Genomic DNA, 21746 nt, shown 5'->3' with positions numbered 1-21746 from the left:
CTCTCTCTCTCTCTCTCTCTCTCTCTCTCTCTCTCTCTCTCTCTCTCATTGCTTTGTTTTGCTAAAAAAAACCTTTGCTTAAGATGTCTATATCTATTGACCATTTCTTCCCTTCAAAGAGAACAGAGCTGAGAGTCCCCATAACAGAAAGAGCTAGAAAATTGTGTATGTGTATGTGAGAATTCATTTCTATTTGTACACACAGTACAAGCAGTACAGTTCCAAAAAATGAGTTTCTATTGACACCGCCCACTGGACTCTGAAGGGGTGGGATCAGATTCATGTTTCCCCCACCCTCCAAATCTGGTGATTGGACCCCAGGGCTTTTTCCCAGGAGGCAAGTGCTACTCTACTAGCTGTAGCCTGAGCCCTTGGTGCTGTGTTTTCAGATAGCTGATTGGAGTTGTGCTGTGTTTGAAACCGACTCTCACTATGGAGTCCAAGCTGGTCTCAAACTGAAGAGTCTCTTGCCTCCACCACCTCAGAGTGGAAGAGTAGAGATGTGTGTCAGCCTCCACCCCTTCCTCCTTGGTTTTTATATTAGACGTATCACAATCTGCTGGTGAGAGAAGAGAAGGGAACCTTTAAATCCAGCACTTGGGAGGCAGAGGCAGGCAGATTTCTGAGTTTGAGGCTAGCCTGGTCTACAGAGTGAGTTCCAGGACAGCCAGGGCTATACAGAGAACCCTGTCTCGAGAAAAAAAAAAAAGAAGAAAAAAAAAAGAAAAAGAGTAGGGAACCTCATGCCTGTACTCCCAACACTTCAGACAGAGGCCAAGGTAGAAGGATCATTGTGCATCCAAGGCCAACCTGGGCTACATAGTAAGTATAGTGAATTTGAGGCCATCCTGAGCTACCTTGTTTCAAGTCTCCCTTCTCCTCTCTCACAAAAAGAGTAGACTGGAAGAGAACTGTAGTCACAATTGTGGCAGTCAGTGAAGAGAGGGATCATTTAGACAATGTGCCTCCGGCATGCAAGAAGCCCTAGGCTAATCCCTGACATCCCAAGAGACTGGACACCAAGAGCTAATTTTGAAGACCCTGCAATGATCCAGGCGGCAGGTAAGAAACAAGCCTGGATTAGGATATAATAGTAAAGTCAGTGACACTGTTAAATTTCTAAAATGCTAAACCTTGCTTATTGGAAAAAGAAATTGCTGACTGGTCAATATGGAATGTTAGAAAATGCTTTTGATCCCTAGTACATAGCCCAGTGGAGAGAGAAAATGGCCAGCAGTACATAAGCATTCAGGAACAGTTCCAGAGCTGGAGAAGAATATGCCAGGCAATGTAAGGGATCACCTGGCTTTTAAAGGCACTAGACTGGCGATGTCTTAGCTGAAAGGACAGGCAAAGAAGAAAGACCAGGAAGAGTGGACTTTGTGACTCTTCTAACACTGAAGATCCAGATGAGTCTGTGAATGAGCTGCTCACGAGGCAGAAGAGCTATCAGAAGGGTGTTGGAGGCCGGAAGGCAAGTGAAGAGGCCATTTCTAAGGGCAAGTGTCTGACTATTGTTCGCTTAGCCAATGTGATGGTTATTTGCAAATCTTAACAAAGGAAGCTGTGAGTGAGGCAAGGCATGTCCGTGGCTGGAGGGGACTCAAAGGAGTAGAGGAAGGCAGGGGCAGTGATGTCCTCCTGCTGTACAGAAGAACGAGAAACGGAATGTTGACTGAAGAGGAGCCCAGGGTCCAGGCAGCATCTTTCTCTGTTTGCTGGCCTTTTCTCCAGTTGGCTTACAACAACACTATATTCTGAGTAATTGGGAAAGAACAGAGGCCTCTTTAGCTCATCGCTCTGGAAGCTGGGAAGCCTGAGATCATGGTGCCAGCATATCTGGTGAGAGCTTTCTTGTTGCATCAGAATTTGGTAGAGGGAATCACGGTGCAGCAGAATAAGCACGCTTACTGGAGTTGCTTCTTTTAGTGGTCTCGTCGTCATGAGGGATCCACTCATGTGACATCCTCTAGTTCAAATAATGTCCCAAAGGCCCTACCTCCCATCAGATTACACATCTGGGGACTAAGCTGCCTACACATGAGAGTTCCAAGGACACACAGCAGATGTTTTTGTTGTTCTGAATGAAATCACCACTTTCTGGAAGCTGATGGGAGCAGTATAGTAGAAAGGAAAACTTGGATGATATGGGAACCAGAGCAATGTGGGACAGAGAGGTAGAAAAATCTAGCTGGGGGGTGGTGGGTGGCCATAGTTCCCTGGGAGTGCTCTTCTTCTGTAATCAGAGGAAGGAAGAGTGGTGGTGATAAGCTACATGAGTTGTAGAGTCTGGGGGAAACCATTTTCCCAGTAAAGCAGAAAGTAGAGCCTCAGTCCCTCACAAAGAGCTATAGGTGACTGAAGACAGCTGGGAGGGAGAGAGGCGGCCCACCCGCACCAGGAAAGGCTATACCAACTGTTTGTCCAGCGCCAAACACTCAGCCATGAAAACATACATACAGGTAGCATTATACAGACTGAACAGGTTATATTTGGTAATATATATGTATATACATATACTTATATGCATGCAATAACAATTAGAAAAATAACCCCATGAATTTGAAGGATAGCTGGGAGGAGTGTGTGGGAAGTTTTGAAGGGGGGAAGAGGAAGTGAAAAATGCAATTAAATCACAATCTCAAAAATAATAATAGAGGGCAAGGTGAGCGGGTGATTCGTGGTTTCGGGTGATATAGTCGGAAGGCAGCGAAAAGGGATGAGCGGTTCCGAGTGGAGCCGGGAATCTTCGTGAACTGACGGAGTTAGGAATTGAAATCAAAGCGTCTTTTACAAGTTCACAGTTGTACCGAGGCGCTACCGAGACGGTCTCGGGTAGCTGAATCCCAGAGGGAGCTTTTCCAAAGAAAGAACAGGAAAACGAAATGAACTACTTTCGGCTAATCGGGACAGCGATGCCTAACAATCAAAACTACTAGCGCTGTGAGCAGGATTCGAACCTGCGCGGGGAGACCCCATTGGATTTCGAGTCCAACGCCTTAACCACTCGGCCATCACAGCCGCGTGCGGCCCTTCTCTTGTGGAGCTATAGCTGGCTATCAAGGCCCTCGACCTTTGTAGATTCCGCCATTTTCATTCTTTATTTTTTGTAAAAGCAGCTATGCGCGTGCGCTACGGTCCAGGCCTTGTCTTGATCAGCAACATCTTCCCGGGGCTCTCTTCTCACCGAGCCACAGTGAAACCTCAATAAAACTAGTATACTCGGTAAGACAGTCCTTCTAAGGGTTGAGAAACAGGGTCTCAAGAATACTCTGAAAAGTGTATAGGAAAGCTGGCATTAAGAATATATTCTGGCAAGAGGAAGTGTCTTAAGGGGCAGCCGCAATCTCCTGAAGGACAGATATCAATAATCCTGCAATAATATACCACTTCGCAGACAAGCCAGGCACCGCTGGGATTCGAACCCAGGATCTCCTGTTTACTAGACAGGCGCTTTAACCAGCTAAGCCACGGCGCCAACGAGAATACAACCTTCTATTCAAAGTAGATCAGCTGTTAGAGGCAGGTAGTGACAGGAAAAAGACAGAGTCATTCATTTTGACCGACAGTCCAAACTGGACTTCCTATTATTCAAGCCATCCAAGCTCCCCTCTTCTAAGTTTTGAGTTCAAGCACTGGTGTCTTAACTAAACTGACCAGCTATTTCTGGTGTGTTAACAAAGCTTTAGAAGTCAGCCCAGATTAAACTCAGCACTTGGGAAGCAGAGGCAGGCGGATTTCTGAGTTCGAGGCCAGCCTGGTCTACAGAGTGAGTTCCAGGACAGCCAGGGCTACACAGGGAAACCCTGTCTCGAAAAAACAAAAAACAAAAAAAAGAGTCACCCCAGAGCTCCCAGCGCTTCCACTTCTTTCTGCCACCGTACCTACTACTGGGGCTTGCCAAGACCTTAGCCACGTTGCTCGTTTGCTTCTCAAAATAACCAAGCTAGGCTAATGGTAGAGAGCGTAGTTGTGTTAAGTGTAAGAGTTTACAAAGTCCTTAGCTGCCGGGGATGTGGAGGAAAAAGGAATAGCCTTCATCTACTCACATTGCTGGGGCAGGGCCACCCCTCCCCTCACCCAAACTCCCAACTTCACTTCACAAAGTCTTGGGTTTTTGGTTTTTCATTTTGTATTAAAAAAAAAATAACAGACACAATATCAAAAACACAAATGTCATTGGTAGAGGGTAGAGCTGAGAACACCTGGGTCCCACCTGAGGGGCAGCACCAGGGACTCCATGGTCCACCAACCTCCCCCACCCTGGAGCAGCTAGGGGTTCACGAACCTGGATCCTACACAGATTGCAGGCTCCCCTCCTCCCATCTCGGGGTGAGGTGGGAGAGTGAGCGGTCTTCCCCAATAAATAAGTGCAGCCCCAACCCTGCGACTGGGACTCAGGCTCAGCTGGGATTTGAGGAGAGGCCACTTCAGCAGCTTGTCAGCAACCTTAACCAGACAGAGAACCGTCTGTCTCCTCAGCAGGATCAGAGCAGCCAATTCTCCAAATTGTGCTGACAACTTCCACTCTGCTAAGAGGCTAGAGGCAGCTCCTGAGTCTTGGGCTGGTAATGGGGGTCCTGCCCCCTATGTTGGGAGAAGCTGGGGCAGTTTCCTATTGGTCGGTCCAGCTGTATCTTGAGTTCTAAGAACCCAAACGTGGTTGAAAGGAAGCCTCTCATTAGACTGCTGTAAGTGGTCCCAAAATGGAGCCTAGCTGGTGCCATTTTCTTCTGCAGGTAAAGCTGGACTGGATGAGCCCCCACCTTGTTCTTCTTCTTCCATGGCAGAGTCCTGAGAGCTTGAACCCTTAGCCCCAATTTGGGTCTGGGTCTCCTCACCACCATCACCCCCCCCCCCCCCACCCTCACCAACACCACCCCCACCCCCCTCGCCGCCACCCTCTTCCATGGGCTCCAGCCCCAATCCATCCAGTTCTGAGAAGAGTGGGTCATCAGAGTGGCCAGGATCTTGAACGCTGCTACCACAGTCCACACAAGCCTTGGAGGAAAAAGGAGGATGAGTTAGGCAGGATCCTCTGCTAGCCCAGCATCCCAACCTTACTAACCTAACAATGAGTCCCAAAACACACTCCTAAGGAACCAGTCCACACATGTACCTACAGTCAGGAAAATCCTCTACTGAGGGGACTGGAGAGCCCACCCACATGGTGGCTCAACTGTCCTCAACTCCAGATCCAGACTGCCTGCTTCAGACCTCAGTGGACACCAGGCTCGAACGCGCGCGCGCACGCGCACACACACACACACACACACACACATATACATACATACATGTAAACATTCATACACATAAATAATTTTTTTTTGTTTAAAGTGCTCTGCTGAGATCCTACTATGGGGTGGTATGAAGCTCTGTAAAAACTCGTGAGGTGATGTGGTTTAATATTACATAACCCAGCAGCAGGTTTATGGAATTAGCATCCTTCAGAACTAATGATCCAAAGACACTGACATCAGAAGTTAGTCCTCTATCCCTTCAACTTGAGCTTGGTATCTTCCGGCCTAGTCTCTTACTGGCTTCCCAGACTTGTCTCACCGTCACATCAAGGGCCCGAGGCAGCTGGCCCTTCCGGACCCAGGAGTGCACAGCACCCAGTTCCCGCCGCTGGTCTTCGGAGAACCGTGGCTGCTGTTTCTGCATGGCCCGGAGCCTCTCCCGGTCTTGCTTCAGCACAGAGGCGGCATCCCTATATGAGGAAGGTAGGGGCTAGGATTCCGAGTTCAGACCCATAGGTTGGCATTCATCTTCAACCACAATTCCTGAGCCTGCTGTCTTCTGTGCCTTCTTTGAATACAAGGAAGCTTTCTATACAAGGAAACCTATCCTCAATTTGAGAAGTACTGAGAGGGCCCAAGGAATGGGGGCTTATGCCACATCGGCGCCTCCAGATAAGATTCAGCCCCAGAGGGAAGAACTTCAAGTTATCTGGGCGGTGCAGGTAAGCTAGTCTCTCTACTCCTCTGAAAGGGAAGATGACGCCTCTACGACTCACCTGGACGGCACCTGGTATGTCATCATGACATGCTGGTCAGCATTGGCCATAAGCAGCCAGATGGGATCCTGGAGCACATACTTAATGACCTGGTCCCCAGGCTCAGTCCTGGCCTGAGCAGACCCTGCTTCAGCCTCTGAAGAGTCGATGCTGCCAAAGTACTTGCTCGTATGGCTGCTCTGACTGCTGCCTGCAGAAGGGCGGAGGAGGCCGATGGAGCCAGGCTTGCTACGCAGGCATCCTGAGAGGCTTCACCAGGCCACCCTCTCAGGCCATGTGTCCAATCCGTGGCCTTAACAAGGTAGGCCAAACTGAGATGTGGCTTCCCACCTCCCCATCTCTGGGGAATACTAGACAGCATCACTCACGAGTAATGCTGGCCGAGGTGCTTCCCCCTTCGTGGGATCCTGAACCAGATCCAGAGCCCAAGCCAGAACCCAGGGAGCCTGAGGCCGCGGAGCCTGTGCCGGAGCGAGAGTCTTCTTGTAGCAGTAGCTCTAGCAGGTCGCTGGAGCCAGAAAGTGCATCCTGATTGGATGACTCAGTCACCTCCACCTGGAGGGGGAGAGCATTGGAAGGGGACAGGAAGACAGTAAGGAATCGCCACCATGGCTGATTTTCAAATGCTTCTACTGTTGAGGAGACCCAAAGGAGGTACACCCAACCCAACAGACAGCTGCTCCTTGCTCCATGACACAGGACCAAGCTGAGAGAGGCGAGCTGACAGGAGGGAACAGAATGCTGGACCCTTTCCAAGTGGCAGATACACTCTCAGAGTGTATACAGATGTATAGTGGGATGCCCTCGCCCCCTGTCAGACAGACAGAACTGTCCCTTCACAGAGGAGGCAGTTGATTTCTGCTTCACTCAGAAAGCACACTTGGATCTCCCATCCATACCACCTCCAGGAAGCCGAGAACCACTCCAGGCAGAAGAGGGGCAGAGGGAAGTGTGGCTTACCAGTCTGGCCTCTGGCTCAGCCGACTCCTCATCATTGGGAGGCAGGGGCCCAGCGCTGCTTCCAGGGCCTCCTGCAGCAGCGCCCCCGTCAGTGCGGGAGGACTCCTCAAGCTGCAGCAGATTGAGCTGGAGTGGGGAACTGCATCTTGAGTTGAACAATGGGGAGTCTGGGCGGTGTGGGGGACTGGGAGGTGGTGGGGGCAGGGATGGAGAAGGTGAGTGGGAAGCAGGCGTAGGTGGCCCTTCACCAGGGGCCTGGGACACCCCATATGGATAGCTAGGTGGGGTAGGGAACAAATAGTTAGGGAGCACCAAGGCCACCATTGGGGTCACTAAAGGAGAAGGAAAGGTAGCAGGGGACACAGATGTGGGGGCAGGGGGAAGTGGCTGGGGTCCTCCTCGAGGGGAGAACACTGGAAGTGGGTAGGGCTGGACCACTGCTGGGAAGTGGGTAGTGGCTGGTGGGGGTGGCCAGGGTGCAGAAGAGGGCACAGGTGAAGGGTGGGAGGCACAGCAGGGAGTTTCGGGCCGGGGAGTCTGGTGGTGGCGAGAGCGCTTTGCTTTAGATCGGCAGTGGTGTCGGCGACCAGGGGGAATGGGGCCATGGTGGCAGCCTGTGGGGAAAGACCAGGGTTAACAAGGAGCCTGTCACCTCTACTGCCCTGAGACACTGAGGACAGGTAAAGGGTCAGGTCAAGAAAGCTGCTCAGCCTGTGTGCACCACAAGCCAGCAATAGGGAAAGGTTCAGGGAAGAATCACAGGAGCCAGGGGACAAGGGGGTTTATTGTGAAAGGAGCCAGAGAAGGGCAAGGTTACATGATGGTCAAGCTGGGGGTGTGCAAACAGAGGCACACTGGCAGAGGAGAGGAGGCAGAGTGTGTCCATGGTGCAACAGGCAGGTGACTTCAGTCCATCTGCCAAAATTCCTCAGGCCGTGCCAGCCTGGATACTTGTCCTGTCAGCTGAAACTGTGCCCTGCCTAACTCACAATGGAATGATGCAGTGGGCAGAAGAGCCCAGGCTTCAGTTCCATAGCTGTCTGCAAAGGTCTCCTGCAGGGACCCAGAGGGGCTATTTCCCATCTGTCCTTGAAGCCCAGCCCCAGCCAAGATTGGCCCAGAGTCAGTGGTACTAAGTCCTACTTGGGCACAATTTTTCCTTGTTCCCAGGCTAGGACTGGAGTAGCTTACCTGGAACCAGGCACTTCTGCCTTCTTGTCTCAGTGCCAGCCTCCCAGGCTTCCCGCCTCAGCTTGCAGCCCGGAGCCCTGGCCTAATAGGGAGATGCTATCTAGAAATCTAACTAAACATGGTCCTGACGGTGAAGGCAGCAGCATCTGGGTCCCAGAGCAGACACATCTTCCCTCACCATCACTTTACCACCCCAGCGGCTGGCTGCACACAAGGCAGCTCAAGGAAGCCCCAGGTGGCTACCTCGCTCACCAGGGGCTGAGGGGGCCACAGACGAGGTGTCAAGTCCACGAAGCCTGCCAAGATCTCTGAAGCGGTTGAGGAAGGCTTGCTCTTCCTTCTGTGTGTGCAGGGACAGCACAGCCTTAGTCAGACCCACTGGGCGATAAGCATCTGGGGCTGGGTCAGGGGCTACTGTGGGGCTGGGAGCTGGACTTGGGGCTGGGCCAGGGGCCAGGCCAGGCAGGTCTTCCATCATGATGATATCTGAGAAGGGGCGAGATGAAGGAAAGGTCACCACAGCCACACACCGCCTTCCCTTTCCTACAGCCCAAGTAACTCTGACTCTGCCCAACGGCCAAGGCCTGGCATTGGTACTCAACCTCAGGTACTCAAGGCCACTTCCTTGCCAAGAGGAAGACATGGACTCTTCTTTTTGTGCAAAATTATCCCAGGAGAAAAGAGGATACTCAGTCTCCGCCCATGGCCAAGACCCTGCCCCAAACCCCTGGGGTAAAATCTCTTCTTTACAAGGGAAGCCTTCCAACATCTTGCTTTTCATGTATTTTTAAGGCCTACCCACAGACCCTGAAGAGTCTTCAGTCTTCCCTGCTTTGGACTATCTGTGGTCAGGATCTCAGGGGTTGGACCTCCTCCCCTTAACCCAACTTTTATGTTTCAACTGACAGTAGAATACAGGAAGGAGAATGGGGGAAGGGCAAGCAGCAGAGATTAGCGGGGTGGACAGTAAGGAGCAGCAGATCCCCCAAGCTGAGAAGGTAGCCTCCTTCTTTCCATTGGGGGAGGGGGAGAAAGGTAAGCAGGAAAGAGCTCTAGCTGAGGGACTCAGGGGCCCAGTCACTCCCCCCTCACTCCACGCCCATACCCGACTCCGGGGGCTTCTTGTCTCCCACATGGACGATGGTGGAGCTGAAGCTACACTGACTGGTGGCCGACGCCACGCTCTCTGCCTTATTGGCCAGGGCGAGCGGGCTCAGGGTGCCTCCCACCACTGGCTCCTTCCGAGGAGGTGCCCCCTCCCCAGACAGCACTGCTGACGACGGATCTGTGCGGAGAGACGGCACTGGTTACCACCCCTGCCCCTTGGAAGGTCAGGAGAGGGAATCCCAGGGAGGAGTGGGGAAGGGTCGGCTAGAGGGAGGAACCTGGAGATCAGGAGGCAGGAAAGGAGGGCAGGGAAGAGCAGGGGGATCCCTAAGGCAGAAGTGTAGAAGCCTGGGACATGTTGGGATAGGCTGGGACAGGGCAATGGGAAGCATGCACTGGGTCTTTACCTTTCTTGGCCCCCACAGGAACTGGACCCGCCCTCTGCTTGTCATCATCAGAGGCTGAAGAGGCAGTGTAGGAAGAGGAGGAGGCACATTTACGCTTGGTTGTGCTGGGAATGTTACAGCTCTCCAAATACCTGGGGATGGATGGAGCAAAGGGTTTAAGGGCAGGGCCTGGGGCAGGCAAGGCAGGGCCAAGGGAGGGGATGATTGGCAGGCCTTACCTGAGGATGCTGTCCAGGCAGTTGATCTGCTGGTAGGAACAGCCAGAGGCTTCTTTCCTCTCTGGCTCCTCATGGGCCAGTGCTACTGAGGCTTGGTCAGGAGCAGGGGTCACCTCCAGTTCAGGGTTTGGGGACTGGGAGGGAAGGACTTTGGCCTTGAGTGTCCCTGTAGCTGGGGCAAAAGGAAAAGAAAGAGTGAATGGGTTGGAATGAGAGCCAGGGGAACCTCAAGCCTTACTCCTCATCCCTCGTCTATGGCGGTACCTACTCACCAAGGAGGCGGGGCCGGGGCAGAGGCTTGGCCCGGGACTCAATGAAGAGCTGTTGCCCCTGGTGCTTTACCAGATGCACATCCTTACAGATCTGCTGGAAAGTCACCTGTGGAACAGCAGAGCACTGGGCAGCATTGGGGTCGCCAGTGCCAGGAGCCCAAGTATCAGTAAGAAGACCAGGGAAGACCTAGGTGGGGGTAGCATGAGGGACCGGCACTGATGATTAGCAATAGAACAGACAATGGGAAAGGTGCCATGGAAGATGGGTACTCACTGGAGCAGGAGGCCCAGGCCCCTCAGCATCACCCCCATTGCTGTCACTGGAGGAGCCAGGGCTGTGTAGAGGACCAGGGGACATCAGAGGGCCAACTCCACAGACCCCTGTGGGGCTGGAGCTGTGCACAGGCTACAGCAAGGAGAAGGGTGGATCCGTTAGTTTCTATACCCTCTTCCTGACTGACCACTTCCCTCCTGACCCCTCCACAGTGCTCACCTGCAGCAGCAACCGATGGATCTGCTCTGAGAGCTCCTGGATATCAGAGTCCAGGGAGGGAGCTAGGCTGGGGGCCGGGGGAGTGAAGACATCCTCATTCAGGGGTGCCCTGAGGAGTTGTAAAGGCGAACTCAGTCCTTTCTCTAACCCTGCCATGTCACCCCACCCCCACCACCAGCTCAGACAGGGCTCACTTACGTTCGCACTTTATGGCGGCCCAACACGAAAGCCACCTTGCGGCTCCAGGGGTGCACAAAGCCGGCCCAGCTGGTGTCCATGGTGACATACTCCCCATTCCGAGCACAAAAGCGGATAGGGGAGTGGTCAAAGGGCTGGCCTGCCAGTTGCAGAACTGTGGACACAGGAAAGAACGTGGGCATCAGCGGATGGGAGAACCGAATAAAGCGGAGAAAGAGGCGCACACATCAATATCCAAGAGACCGAGGCATCAAGAGACACCATCACAACAAGAGCTAAGCAGCCCTGGGGACAGGCAGGGAGAGAGCAGGACAAGAACTCACTCTTCTTATGAATGGCCAGCATGAGGGGCCGGTCCTCGGGATGTAGAAAGAGAAGTACTGGGGCCCCCAGGAGATCCTGTGGTAGGTAACCCAGCAGTGGGGCTGCCCTGCAATGGTAGCAAATGTCAGATCTTGGCCTTGGTCCTGGCTACCTACCCTCTCCCAAGTCTTTACCTTACCTTTCATCTACATCCTGAAAGAGGCAGCTTGGTGTGTGCCGTGTGGTGAAGATCCTCTTGTCAGGAGGGATCCGGGGAGCTGCAGCACAGAACATGCAGGGTTCATCCATGATGGCCCAGCTCCTCAGCCCTCCTCTCTGCCTAGGGTCTGGCTGCCTGGCATCCTTCCTCCCAGCTCAGACCTGGCTTTATGGCCCACAGGGTCTGAGTCATCTGGTGACTCATACCAGAAATGATACTGAGAATCACTTTCTCACCTGTCACAGCTCGGGGACCTCATCCAACCCTAGCTCCAAGCTGAGTCTGAACCCTCTGTCTTATAATACTTTTCTAACCCTGAGGACTCAGCTAGTGCCTCCCAAACTCTCATCTTGACCTTCACCACATCCTAGAGAAAACCCTTCCTCCCATCATCCCCCAGGCCCAGGCCCTAGCCTATCCACCTTCATAACCAGAGTGGATGCGCTCTGCAATGAGTAGGCAGCACGGCTGTGCAGGGGCCCCATCTGAGACCCGAATCTTGGTCACATATGGGGTTAGGCGGAATGGCTGGTACCGAGGCCCTGGATCCCGGTCAGGACCTCCTCTGGCAAGGGAGAGACGAATATTAGAGGTTTCCAGGGGAAAGCTGCCCCACCCCCTTGTCACAGACCATATTACAGAGATAATAGGGACAAGTAGGAGAGAGCAGCCTGCTCCTACACCCCCTACTTACCTGATTCGGCAGAAGACAGACTTTTCCTGGGTGAAGTCCTTGAGGCCTGAACCTAGAACAAATGGGGATGGAAGTGAGCAGGGCACCATCTCTGTCCTGGGCTGAGAAGAGCCCACAACATGAAAGTTTTCAGTCCTCTCCACAGAATAAGGTACACCACCTGCAGAGGTGCCAGTGCCCCAGGTAGGCAGTCGAGAGGGTGTAGTAGAGCCATAGAAGACACCCACATCCTGGGGAGCTAGGAGCTCTGAGAAGCGGGCACCCCGAAACACATCACGTTTGCAACGCAGCAGGACACCTGCCTGCTCCGAAATATAGACAATTCGGCCTGTCAGGAAGGACACAGCCACAGAGAAGGTATCCTAGAATGAGACCAAGATCGAGAGGAGATTTAGAAGCTACAGGAGTGGGAATGTTAGAGGAATATTAGGAGGGTGTGTTAGAACTGAGGACCCAAGCCGTAACTGACCTGGTTTCGAAGAGTGTATTCGGACGTGATATGCTCCAATTCCTCCAGGGTGTAAGTAGACATGTCCATGGCACAAGGCTCACCCTCCTCCAGACTCCACTGCTGGTAATATTCCTGGTTAGCTGTACAAGGGAATCCAAGCCATATTCAGTAAGGAGAAAGCCCCCCTACTGTAGTCCAAGCCCTGGCCACAGCCCAGCAGGAAGCACCACTCACCCTGCACCTGCTTGACACAGGCCAGAGCGTACTGAAGTGTGGCCAGGGTCCCAGAGCGGCCCTTGCCCCGACGCTCTGGTGGCAGTCGAAGCTTGAGCTCCCGAAGTGCGGTCATGAGTTCTTTCTGGGTCCTGGCTCGAGCGGACTGTTCACTGCTGCAAGACCCACAGGAATGAAGGGGCAAAGACATTAGCCCCAAAGTCTGGGCCCAACCCCCAGGCATCTCCCACAGCCCTCACCCCACACACCTGCAGCCACTGGTAGACGGGTTGTCCTGCTCCGAGCTTGCACTCAGGAGGCTATAAGCAATGGAGCTGCTGGGTGGGGATGGGCTCTGTGAGTTTGTGCTAGAAAAGAAGTAACAGGCTATAAGGTGAGAGCCACGTGGTCAACAGCACGGTGCTATCACATGCGCATTTGCGCGCGAACACACACCTCTTGCTGCTCTCAGTGGTCTCCAGCAGAGCTGAGTCCTTGCCATTGCCAGAAGAGGAACTGTGAGAACTCCGTTGTGATGCACCCCTGGACTCATGTCCATTGGATTCATTGCCACTTGAGCCATTGCTGTTTGCATCAGTGTCATCAGCCAGGCTGGGGCCTGGACAAGGCCGGTGCTGTGGGGCCCCAGGAGTCGGGACTCCTCCAGAACAAAAAGGTTCTCCGGGCCTGGGGTCTCCTCCCCCATCAGCCCCTTCTAGGGGACCACTCATGTCTGGGCCATGCAGTGGAGGACAGAACAGGGAAGGTGAAGAGGCAACCACGGGCGGACAATGGGGCTTTTCAGGCCTGGATAAAGGAGGTAGGACGCCTGTCTCTGAGGGCTGACTAATTTAATCACGGCACCTAGAGAAAGAAACCAAGAAGGAATGTTTAGCAAAAGCTGAGCTATTAACCCCACGGCATCTGCTGGCTACACTCAGTCCATCCTCTGTCCCTCACTGTTGGGACTCAGGCCTGGGGTTTGCAATAGGAAGGTAAGTTCTGTTTCCTATTTCCCCTAAGGATACCACAGGTAGGAAGGCAGCTCTCTTAGGCTATCTCTTACACCCCTTGCCAGTGTGGAGTGAGTACAGCCTGAACAACTGACTAGAACTATAGTGTGGGTCAAAGCTTGCAGGTTTCCTATGGCCAAATTCTCATCAGGTCCCCACTTGGTCTGGGACTCTGAGGCCTCGGAGCAGGGGGTGAGCTGATCGCCTCCTATATTTAGGCTTCCGGGCTAATTTTATCCGGGGGCGGTGCCACCCCCGCTGCACATGCGCGCTGATGTGCCTGGCCCCACCACGCGCTTCCGCCACTGCCATCGTCGCCAGGGAAACCGACGTCAGCCGCTGAGCTCAGCGGTTGCTGGAGGGACCACAGGAGGGCAGGAACGACCCCTCCCCCGACCCCTATCGTCGTGAAAGTGGGAAACTGACCCACTCCTATACTGGCCAAACACATCCTCATACTGGCTAAGAAGGTTCAGGGCAGCGCGGGGGGAGGAGGGCAGAAGGTCACCCACCGTAACAAATTTCCAGGGCCCAGAAAGCCTAGGAGCCATGTGAAGAATGACAAACTAGAGGGACTCCAGGAGCAAGTCCTAGCTTCCCCACAGAGAAATACCCTGCCTCTGCTCTTCGTGGAAACGCCCCCACCTCGCTCTTGCCTTAAACATTATTGTGATCAAGACACTGATTTCTTTCTCAGGCCCCTGCCCATTCCCAAACACAAGGACTGGAGTTACCACTTGCTATAGGCAAAGACCCAGGCATCTTCCTTCGTCCCTTACTTTTCTAGTTAACCCTACCACCACATCAGTGTCTTAGACAGGGGACACACAACAACCAACACTCCTCTGCTCCCTGTCTAACCACACCCCCATCCCAAGTATTTTCTGAGCGCCAGGAGAAAAGGGAAGGAAGGCTGTGGCCAACAGCAAGAACTAGCGCTGGGAACAGGATGTTCCAGCCTGAAGCGGCTGACATCACGACCGGCATGGGGCCAGGAATTGGAGGAAGACAGGGAGCGCAAAAGCCTGAAGGGGTCTTTGGGTAAGGGCTAGCCCATGTACTCCCGAGTGTTGAAAAATGGTTAAGGGGGTCGTGTTTGCTAAAGATCTCTTAGGTTCAGGATGGCTGCCCTGGAGGAGCAGAGCAGGAGGTTGGGTGAACGAATAACAAACGCAGACAACCCGTGAAGGGTTGAGTTGAACACCTAGGGCCCCAGGGGCGGGGAAGTGGTGGACAGTGACAGGAAAGGCAGATTGCTGTTTTGCTCTCTGAGAGCTGAAAGTGACCCATCACGTTGGAAGTAGTGGCGGCCAAGCTTCGGGACAAAGGCTAACCCTAGGATTGCAGCAGGGATCCCTACCTGGCCGTTCGAGCGCCCTCCAGCCGCCTGCCGTTTCAGCCCGCAACCGAGAAGCTCCGCGAGGCTGGGAGGCGGGTTGCATAATGCCAGGCCCTGCCCCTCATTGGCCTTCTGCCCGAAGAGCCGCAGGCTCCGCCCCCGGCTGGCTAAGGATCTCTCCCTGGCATCTGATTGGCTACTGGCCCCTACTGAGGTCAGGGCTGTGTCACACACATCCTTGCACGTGGACTTGGGTGCTGTGCTGGTGCTGGGCTGAAGGGCCTCAGACACCGCTCAGTCAGCCAATGCGCTCAGGATGCCTCACACAGTCAGTAATGAAAGGGAAGTGAGGGAGGGAAACTACCCCTTTTCAGGGAGAATACCTGGGCCACAGGGGGTGCTCAGGAGAAACCTACTTCCTAAACTCACCAGCATTGCAGAACAAGCCTCCTGTCCTGGTGCCAGTTGAATGTAACGTCTGGTACCCAAGAGTAGTGGGAGACAGAAAAGCCTAGACTGACATCCCCTGGCCTCTCCCCAACCTTGTCATAAAGAATCCAACCCTTTCCTCTGACACTTCAGATCCTGTGGGAGGACAATTGAGGGCCCACGTGTCGTTAAGGGGTGAGTGGGAGATGGAAGGGTACAGACAACGGGAAGGACAGTGCGAGCCAATGGCTACCGTGAAAGGAAACAAAAGCAGGTGCTTCGATAGCCAATCAGAGAAAAGGTCTCCAGTCAGCCTACTTGGTGACTATCGCTGCCTCTGCAGAGGATGCTGCCACCCACATTTAGGGCTGCCCCAAAAGTGGGGGCCAGGAAGCCAGGACTAGAAAAGGGGCAGCAGAGAGGGCAGTTGCCGCCCTAGGCAGAAAAAGGAGGGGTGGCCAGGGTTTTTTATTCCTGCTACTTAGAAAAAGAAAGCCAAGGTTCACAAACCCAGCAGCAAGTTCATCTGTCTCGTTCACTGTACTCTCAGCAGTAAGAAACTAAGTCTCAGCGTCAGGACTTGACACACAGTAGGTCCTCGGTAAACAGGATGGTTTTGTTTCTATTAAGGATAGGTAAGGACGAGGGAGCCTCAGAAGGAGAGAAGGCAACAAATTACATTTTAAAAAAAGAGCATTGATTCATAAAAAGAAAATGGGGGCTTGATTTGGAGGGGATAAAATGCCAGTCTGGGTCCAGGAGAGTGGCAGTGACACAGCCCCTTTTCTAGACCTGTGCTGAGTAGTTCTCAGGCTTCCCTGGAAACGTAGGTGGCAAGTGAAGAGGCCACCACGTAGCTGCTGACACAATCAGCTGTTAAGTGCACGCCCCTCGCTGTCACGTGGCTAAAGCTTTCCTTAACAATGGTGTTTCCCTTGGAGGAGGCGGAGAGGCAGGGTTCTATAGAAAAGCTGGGACACAGAAGTGTTATAAAATAACCCAGAAAAACAGAAGCAGGAAAACACAGAAAACAAAAGACACGGGAGTCTTGAGTTCTCAGCTTCCTCTTCCTGCAAATGATGCTGCTCTCCCGCCCCCTCGTACTGTGTTGTGACCCTGTGCTCTCCTTTTTTTTTTCAGACCCCCTTTCCATCGCTCTCAAGGATTGAGGTGTGATTCCTCTGACCCAAACAGCCATTGCTCGCCCACTTCCATATCTGTCATTTACACGACAAAAGGTTTCAGCACTCCAACAGCCCCCACCTGATCCCAAGGCCCAGGTTGTCCGGCCTCACAGTCCTCCACAGTAACCAGGCTCTGCTGCCGTCAATGGAGAAGAGGGGGCGGGAGAGAGAGGTGACGTCAAAGCGGAGGCAGGAGGCGGGGCGAGGCAGCCGGGGAATGTGGGGCAGGGAGGCTGGAGAGGCAGCGGTTTGGGAGGCAGCCAGCCCCAGAGGGCGGCGGCCAGCGCACTAGGGAACATCGTGTTCTCTTGGCCGATGGCCCAGGACATGCACTCAGCCTTGGCGCCTCCCCCAGCCCAACGACAGCGGTCCTGTACAAAAGCCAAGGATTCCTGGAGAGACGGTTAGGAGGAAGGGTCCCCCTTTCCCCGCCCCCATGCCTGGCTCTTTTTTCGGGACTTGCTTTTGCCCTCCCCTCAGATGGTTCTTAAAGCTCCTGGCATTGGCTTTTTCCCTTCACCAAACTGTACACAGTTACTGGCCAGGCACCAAAGAGGTAGGGCGGGTAAATTAGAGGCCCAAGTTCTGAGAGAGAACGCACCTTTGCTCCTTCCCAGGGGCCCCCTTCAGAGGCAGAATTTCTAGTTACTATTACAACACAGAATAGGTGAGAGAGGGGTCGGGGAGAATGGATTTAAGATGAGGAAGTCAAACTGGAACACAGCAAGTAGCCTCAGTCTGGGGCCCAGATTTTCGGAAAGGAATACAGTGGAAGAATGATGGAATTTGGGCTGGTGCCCGAAGACCAAAAAAAAAAAAAAAAAAGGAAGAGGAGTCATCAAAACTTGCAGGAAAACAGATGAGGATTGCTCCCAGCCACAGCCTGCACACAAATCCCTAACTCTATGCTCTTGTTTTGTTGCCTTATAGTTTGTGTTTGTAAATGACCCAAGTGCTGTGCTAAGAACTTTACACATACTGTTCTTATTTAAGCCCCCACACAACTGAGGGTAAATCTCACCCTCGTTTCGTGAGGAACAACTAAGACTTAGTAGTTACTAAACTTGCCTTAATTGTCTGCTTCATACACATGTTCTCAGCATCCTAATAATGGATCCCAAGGTTCAAGCCCTAATGATGGCTTGTCCTACTGGCTTGTTACCCTTAGGGACCCTGGGAAGTGTTACCAAATCTCTCCACTGCCTTCTAGCACCATCAAACCAGGACTGCTGGGGACGTATTCCCCTGGTTCTGAGCTTGGTGCCTAGAACACAGGCTGTATCCAATCCCCTGTCCTTCTCCCCTCTTAGCCTGATCTCAGAGCATTGTTTGTGCTCCACGCACACCATCATGGTTCATTTTGTTCTATGCTCAAAACCCGAGATCATCCGAGAAGCCTCCAGGCACAGTGCTTTCTTAAGAATCTCACTTCCTCCCTCTCCGACCTCACCCCATGCCCGACTGTCTAGACACCAGAGCAATCTTTTGGTAACTCCTCACCTTTAGCAGCTTAAGAAGAGTGGACAGGCCAGTGTATAGAAACCCTCTACCCTATCCTCCCTTTCAAAATCCAACAAATTACTAACCCCTTCCTATTTCCAAGTATGTCCCTGAGGCCACGATACTACCCTTTTCTCTTGAAAAACAAAAAACAAAAACAAAACAAAATACAAAAAACCTATATTCGTGATGAGACACCCTTTCGGTCAAATCAACACGCCAGCCTTTCTCAGATCACCATCCTGCTCGCCCTACCAGAGCATTTCTCTGGCCTCAAGATTTCTGCGTCTTCCAAGTGTTTAGGGAGCCTACCCAAACCATAACCAGCTCTCAGAGGTCGTATCGCAGGCGCTTCGGCTCCCTCGGATAGCTGAGGGCTTCTGATCACCCTGCGATAGGCATTAGTGTACAGGGATCCTAGAGTAGTGAGAGGTCTGATGCTGGTAACTCTCATTCATGTCCCCCTAGACCTGAGTTTGTGGTCCCTTTCTCCACAACCGTTCTGCAGCTAACACGCATTTGCATGATCCCAAACACACACCACGCCACTGACACCTCTTTTGGCCGACCGCACCTCCCCGAAAAAAACAAGTTGAACAGCCCCGGAGAAAGGGGCTACTCACAGTTCCGAGCGCACGTAGAATCCAAATTTCTTCACTACTGGGGCTCCTCCACAGGCTCCTCCAGGCCCTCCCACCGCCCGTTGTCACGCCTCCCTAGCTTATTGGCTCAGAGACGCCAACCCATGCCCCGCTCCGCGTGCAGCAGGCAAGCCCTTGCAAAGCTACCATTGGCATTTCAGACCGCAGTTATTGTCCCATTGGACAATATGACAACCGGTAGTGATAGAGCCACGTGAGGGAGGGGGCGCCCCAGCGCGTTGATTGGACATCTGACCGGAAGCCACACCCCCACCCACTCTCAAGGCTTTTATTGGCTGTGGAGACAACCCCGCCCTACTTAAATCGGTGACGCAAATGCCAGCCCTGCCCTAAAAACTTTCTCATAGGCTGAGAGGTCTCAGAGCTGTAGGGAACACGTGCAGGCTGGCTCACGCGGCAACTTGTTTACCCAGAAGCTGGGGATTTTCCTTGACGACACTTACCCAAGACTGCGGAGTCTGCGCAGGCGTGCAGAGCAACTTGTACCCAGGCGTAGATCTGACAGGCTATGGCGTAGTGGGGATACTTTGTAGAGATTCTGGCATTACAGGAGACTCCTGACGCCCAAGCTTTGTGTCTTTAAATGATCCCCAAACCTTAAAAATCTGAGCACTACACTGAAGATGTCATTAGATAGCCTGACAATGATGGTGAAATGACAGTCGCCTCCTATTTATTTTCTATGGACCTGGCCAGCCCAGCCGCTTCTTGCAGACTCCAAGAAGGCCGGCTCACTACCCATAACCTCACAAAAGAAACTGAGATCCAGAGGTTACATAATCTGTTGGAATTAAACCATGTGTATTGATAAAAAAGCTAAAATCTGAACCCAGGTCCCTGACACCATAGAAGGTAGCTTGGTATCATAGGGCCTATGGAAACATTAAACCTAGAACTAATTCCAAGAATTAAATGCAAATAACCTTATTTAAACTCTTCATACAGGTAGACGTTAGGATAGACAGAAACACCTCAGCACTTTAGAACCACTGAAATAATCTCCAACGGAAAGGCCTAAAAATAGTGCACACACACTTTTTAGGGGGATGGGGAGTCCCAGATAGGTTTCTCTGTATTGCTCTGGCTGTCCTGGAACTCACTCTGTAGACCTGGCTGCCCCAAACCTGGAGATCGCCAATCCACCTGCCTGTCTCCCTAGTGCCCGACTCTGAAAAATCTATTTTAAAAAGTACTTCTAATAGTTTGTTGTTATTTTTCTGGCTTTTCAAAACAGGATTCCTCTATATAACATAGCCCTGGATGTCCTGGCCTTGAACTCACAGAGATCCACCTGCCACTGCCTCCCAAGTACCAGGCTTATAAGTGTGCATCACCATGCCTGGCGCTCTCTCTCTCTCTCTCTCTCTTTTTTTTTTTTTTTTTTTTTTTTGGTTTTTCGAGACAGGGTTTCCTCTGTGTAGCCCTGGCTGTCCTGGAACTCACTCTGTAGACCAGGCTGGCCTCGAACTCAGAAATCCGCCTGCCTCCCAAGTGCTGGGATTAAAGGCGTGCGCCACCACCGCCTGGCATGGCCCTCTTATTTCTTGACTAGATATGATACACATCTTTAATCCCAGCACTTGACAGACAGTTGAGTATTTGAGGCCTGATCTACACAGTGAGTTCCAGGACAGCCAGAGCTACACAGTGAAATTCTGTCTCAAAAAAAATTTTTTTTAATTTATTTTTTTAGACAGGGTCTCATTAAGTACACCATTAGTAAGGCTAGCTTCACAGTCAAGAAATCAGCCTGCCTCTGCCTCCTATATGCTTGGATTGAAGGCCTGCACCACACCTGGCCCTCCGATGGTTCTTAGTCAGTCCTCCCACCCCAATTTCTCTATTCAACTGCCCTGGAGAGGCAAGGATCACCATGACCCAGCAAGTACCCCACTCACTGGCAGTGTCTAGTCCCTCATGCCCTGAATACAGAGGGCAACCAGAAACTCTACCTATTTCCTATATAGCTACATCTCAATGATGTTCCTGAAGTAATGGGGTTAGGGATGTACCAGTCATACAACACAGTGCAAGGGTAGTGTGCCTTTTATAGCTAGCTTTATGCCACAGTCAGCACTGTACCATCAAGCTGGTCCTTTCGAGTATTCATTAGCCCATCTGGATGTTCGGAGTACATGGCTATGAGATAGCCAAAGGGGTAGCTTGAAGTGAAATTTAGGAGATAAAGGAGTTCTGTGGTAGCAGCACACTCCAGGCCAGGAGTGTGAGGCTGGTAACCCCAGATGCAGAATTCACCTGGCTTAGACACCAGGTAATTTAGTGATTACTTCCGATTCTCATCTGCTAGTGCCCCATGTGGCCGCTTCGGGAATTACACTTTGCAAGGGCCCAAGGTCAGAGCCTCCCGCAACAGGCCAGCCAGCTCTTCCCAAAGAATCTTTCAACCACCCCATACCTGAAAATCCAATACCCTTATTACTGATTAAGAAAAAGATTTTGGACACCACCTGGTTACTCATTACACGTTTATTGTACATTTTCACAATCTGGATGCGCCACAGAATTGGGGGCATGGGGCAGGGGAAGAAGGAAGGCAGGGGACACTGGGATAATATTGGGGGTCTAAAACACAAGCACCCCCACCCCCAGCATCTCTCCTACCCTTTCACACCACAGTTTAGATCTCCTTGGTTCTCCTCCACACAGAAAACCTGGTGTGTTGGGGGGGGAGAGTTTGGGGAACACCCCCCCCCCAGAGGCAGGTTAAGGGACTGTACCCTCAGAGCCCCTAAAACTGTGCCATTTTTACAGATTAGATCCTTCCTCTATCATTGTACCCAACAAGGAAATAGCTTTCTCTTTCTCTTTCTCTCTCTCTCTCTCTCTCTCTCTCTCTCTCTCTCTCTCTCTCTCTC

At 52.3% G+C, this 21746-nt stretch overlaps 1 protein-coding gene and 2 non-coding genes across 6 annotated transcripts; all 3 read right to left on the bottom strand.

Moving 5' to 3' along the window:
- Positions 1-2939: 2939 nt before the first annotated feature.
- On the bottom strand, positions 2940-3021 carry Trnas-cga. Its single transcript has one exon. It is a non-coding gene; the product is annotated as a tRNA-Ser (tRNA).
- Positions 3022-3404: 383 nt separating this feature from the next.
- Positions 3405-3478, bottom strand: Trnat-agu. The gene has a single exon. It is a non-coding gene; the product is annotated as a tRNA-Thr (tRNA).
- Positions 3479-4109: 631 nt separating this feature from the next.
- On the bottom strand, positions 4110-18935 carry Per1 (period circadian regulator 1). 4 transcript variants are annotated; one of them, XM_028780110.1, is made up of 23 exons: positions 18832-18935; positions 13200-13607; positions 13013-13111; positions 12765-12919; positions 12549-12670; positions 12240-12441; positions 12080-12131; positions 11808-11950; positions 11365-11443; positions 11186-11292; positions 10863-11016; positions 10665-10773; positions 10446-10577; positions 10172-10277; positions 9900-10071; positions 9682-9812; positions 9273-9452; positions 8411-8653; positions 6977-7590; positions 6385-6571; positions 6017-6206; positions 5560-5710; positions 4110-5001 (listed from the first exon to the last, which is right to left on the bottom strand). In XM_028780110.1, the coding sequence occupies exons 2-23, from the start codon at positions 13472-13474 to the stop codon at positions 4714-4716; spliced, it is 3891 nt and encodes a 1296-aa protein (XP_028635943.1). In that variant the 5' UTR covers positions 13475-13607; positions 18832-18935; the 3' UTR covers positions 4110-4713. The 4 variants fall into 4 exon arrangements, with proteins under 4 accessions (XP_028635943.1, XP_028635944.1, XP_028635942.1 ...); XM_028780111.1 differs by lacking the exon at positions 18832-18935 and adding an exon at positions 16788-16845; XM_028780109.1 differs by lacking the exon at positions 18832-18935 and adding an exon at positions 15117-15181.
- Positions 18936-21746: the final 2811 nt, after the last annotated feature.

This window comes from Grammomys surdaster, unplaced genomic scaffold (genome assembly GCF_004785775.1).
Source record: "Grammomys surdaster isolate TR1022 unplaced genomic scaffold, NIH_TR_1.0 364, whole genome shotgun sequence".
In the NCBI taxonomy this organism is placed as follows: Eukaryota; Metazoa; Chordata; class Mammalia; order Rodentia; family Muridae; genus Grammomys; species Grammomys surdaster.
Note: the sequence above shows the minus strand (reverse complement) of the source record. Positions and strands in the feature narration are given on the sequence as shown.

Bases quoted from the DNA above. Each gene is read 5' to 3' on its own strand.
- Per1 (XM_028780110.1), bottom strand. From the start codon at position 13,474: ATGAGTGGTCCCCTAGAAGGGGCTGATGGGGGAGGAGACCCCAGGCCC. The intron at 11,951-12,079 runs GTAAGTAGGGGG...CTCCCTTGCCAG, and splicing joins TCTGTCTTCTGCCGAATCAG to AGGAGGTCCTGACCGGGATC. The intron at 6,572-6,976 runs GTAAGCCACACT...CTCCCCCTCCAG, and splicing joins CTGAGCCAGAGGCCAGACTG to GTGGAGGTGACTGAGTCATC.